Source organism: Daktulosphaira vitifoliae, unplaced genomic scaffold, assembly GCF_025091365.1.
Source record: "Daktulosphaira vitifoliae isolate Bord-2020 unplaced genomic scaffold, ASM2509136v1 Scaffold_1, whole genome shotgun sequence".
Lineage (NCBI taxonomy): Eukaryota > Metazoa > Arthropoda > Insecta > Hemiptera > Phylloxeridae > Daktulosphaira > Daktulosphaira vitifoliae.
In genome coordinates, this window is record NW_026099572.1 from 61,223,007 (window position 1) to 61,225,324 (window position 2,318).

The 2,318-nt window shown below is 24.4% G+C and overlaps 1 protein-coding gene across 1 annotated transcript; it reads right to left on the reverse strand.

Annotated features, from left to right (window-relative positions):
• Positions 1–821: 821 nt before the first annotated feature.
• On the reverse strand, positions 822–2,001 carry LOC126895655 (uncharacterized). The gene is made up of 2 exons (XM_050667785.1): positions 1,054–2,001; positions 822–960 (listed from the first exon to the last, which is right to left on the reverse strand). The coding sequence occupies exons 1-2, from the start codon at positions 1,904–1,906 to the stop codon at positions 878–880; spliced, it is 936 nt and encodes a 311-aa protein (XP_050523742.1). The 5' UTR covers positions 1,907–2,001; the 3' UTR covers positions 822–877.
• Between the last annotated feature and the right edge of the window lie 317 nt (positions 2,002–2,318).

The window sequence follows — 2,318 nt, forward strand, 5'->3', positions numbered from 1 at the left end:
CGACAACACGCACGTGAATACCTAGACAGCAGGCACCACCTCCTCATATTCATCTTCGTACACATAGTTTCACATTTACCCTTTTACTCTTTACTGTGTTACGACAATCTGTAGATAGTGCCTAATTTTTAGAAAAAGTTGTTGATTATTTCCAAAGAATCATTAACTCCTATTTCCTTAGTTATATCCTGATTAATAATTTTATAATTTATAAATAAATATATGAATAAATACTTTACCTTTATGGCAAACATGTGTCAAAAATAAAAGTATGGATTATTAAGAAAAAGGGAACAAGTTTACTTTCTGGATTCAGTTATTATTTAAATCGTTCTTTTTCAAAAAGTTTTGACAGTTCGTAGAAAAAAAAGATTAAAAAATATTAAAATTAATGTTTTTAAAAATTTTATTTTTTTTGAAAAATACTCCTATTTACGTAATACCAGTTGAAAAAGTTCAATTATCTTACAAAAGTTGGTATTTTATTTTATTGGCAGCTTAAGGGACAAATTTTCAAATAATATTAAATGAAAGGGCTTACCTAAAGTAGCTCTAAAAAAGTAGTGATTTGATTTATTTATTTTTGACACATGATGTGACAGTTTAAAATCAAAAATGTTTAAATTTTGCTGATTTTACCAATTTTAAATTTTGAAGGTTACTTCCATTTGGGGGTTGAAGGAGCTTTTTTCAAATTATGGCAATAATAGTATAACTAGGTACTATTAGGGATAATTTTAAATATGGTTGAGAAATGTTGGTCCCTTAGATGATAAGAAAAAGTCGAGACAGGCAAAAAAAAGTAAATAAAAATCATGCAATAAAATGTGATTTTTAGTTATAATATTATAATAAAAATAACAAAGACGAAAATTAATTAATTAATATACTTATTAAAAAACTGATGTTCTTTAGGTATATCAATTAGTACGTCATCTTCTTCCGATTCATTATTGATAACTAATTAAAAACAAAATGATTAGTTGATTTAAATGACTTAATAAAATATTATCACAAAATTCCCTTATGACAGGGACGAATTAAATTTTATACCTTGTTGACTCGATAAAATTGTTTTATCTTCTTCCGGGACGTATATAAATCCAAGATTATGATACTTTTTATTAAATGTTGATAAAATTAAATTACTTAACTTTCCAGTAATAAATTTATAAAATTCTTCTACAACACCTGCATACTTGTATTCGTTTTCCCATAAATTCCAAATTGTGCCGGAGTCTGGGGAATTTATTTTACAAACTTTCATTTCTCCTTCAATTTCAATATTCATTAAAATAAAAAAATGTTCATAAATGTTTAGCGCATTCTTAATATCGTCTGAAGATTTGATTTTTAAGGGGTATTGATTAGATTGATCTGCAAATTGCTGTAAACCCGAAATAACAGTGCTCAAAATATAATGAGTTTTTTTGTTATACTGCCATGGACTATGATGATAATTTTCCAAAGCATCTAAAGCTCCTTTCATTATCTTTGACATCCGTATAGTATCATTTGTTATATTTATTAGTTTCATTGTACAATTTTTTGCATATTTAGTATTTTTTTGGTCATTTACGTGCAATTTACAATCATTTTGAAATTGAATTAATGCATGAAACATTATCTTTAAAACATAAGCATAAGTACATCCAAGAATTACTGTTGCTCTGCGAATTTGTGTATCACAACTAGCTGATGTTACAGATGTTTTAAGTAAATCATTTAATGTACTCTTTTTATTACAATAAGTGGCGTCTTTTATTTCAGTTAATTTTTTCCATCCGGAATGCTTTAATAAGTCACTTATGATTTTCACATTTTCTTTTCTAGTATTTTTTTCATCAGTGTACAGAACCGTGAAAAATATCAAAAAAGAAACTTGTATATTTAATATTATTAGCATATTAATATATTTTAAAATATATTAAAATTATAATTATACACTAAATGAAAAGAAAAAGAACTGTAAAAATTCTGTCTGAAATATGTTCTTTTATAAATTCAAACGGAATAATAATTTTTTATTTTTACGATTACTGAAATAGTTGAAAAAACACAAAAGTGTTATTTATGTTGATAAATAATCACAATTTATAAAACAATATATTTTAAGAAAAAATTTATAATTATTATGTTATACAAGGTGATTGATTAAATACGCTTTAAACAATGTATTTAAAAATATAAAACAATATTAAAATTATTTCTCTTTTGAAGTTAATTATATCCTATCTACTATAATTTTCAAAAAAAATTGGTCCTATCACTCCTTTTCTTATTAAAATAGCATCAACTTAAGTTGTTTGAATAAATAA

What these genes read in the sequence shown, in the direction of transcription:
- LOC126895655 (XM_050667785.1), bottom strand. Translation starts at nt 1,906, where the DNA reads ATGCTAATAATATTAAATATACAAGTTTCTTTTTTGATATTTTTCACG. An exon ending in AATTTTATCGAGTCAACAAG is followed by an intron (nt 961 to 1,053) that starts GTATAAAATTTA and finishes GTTTTTAATTAG; the next exon opens with TTATCAATAATGAATCGGAA.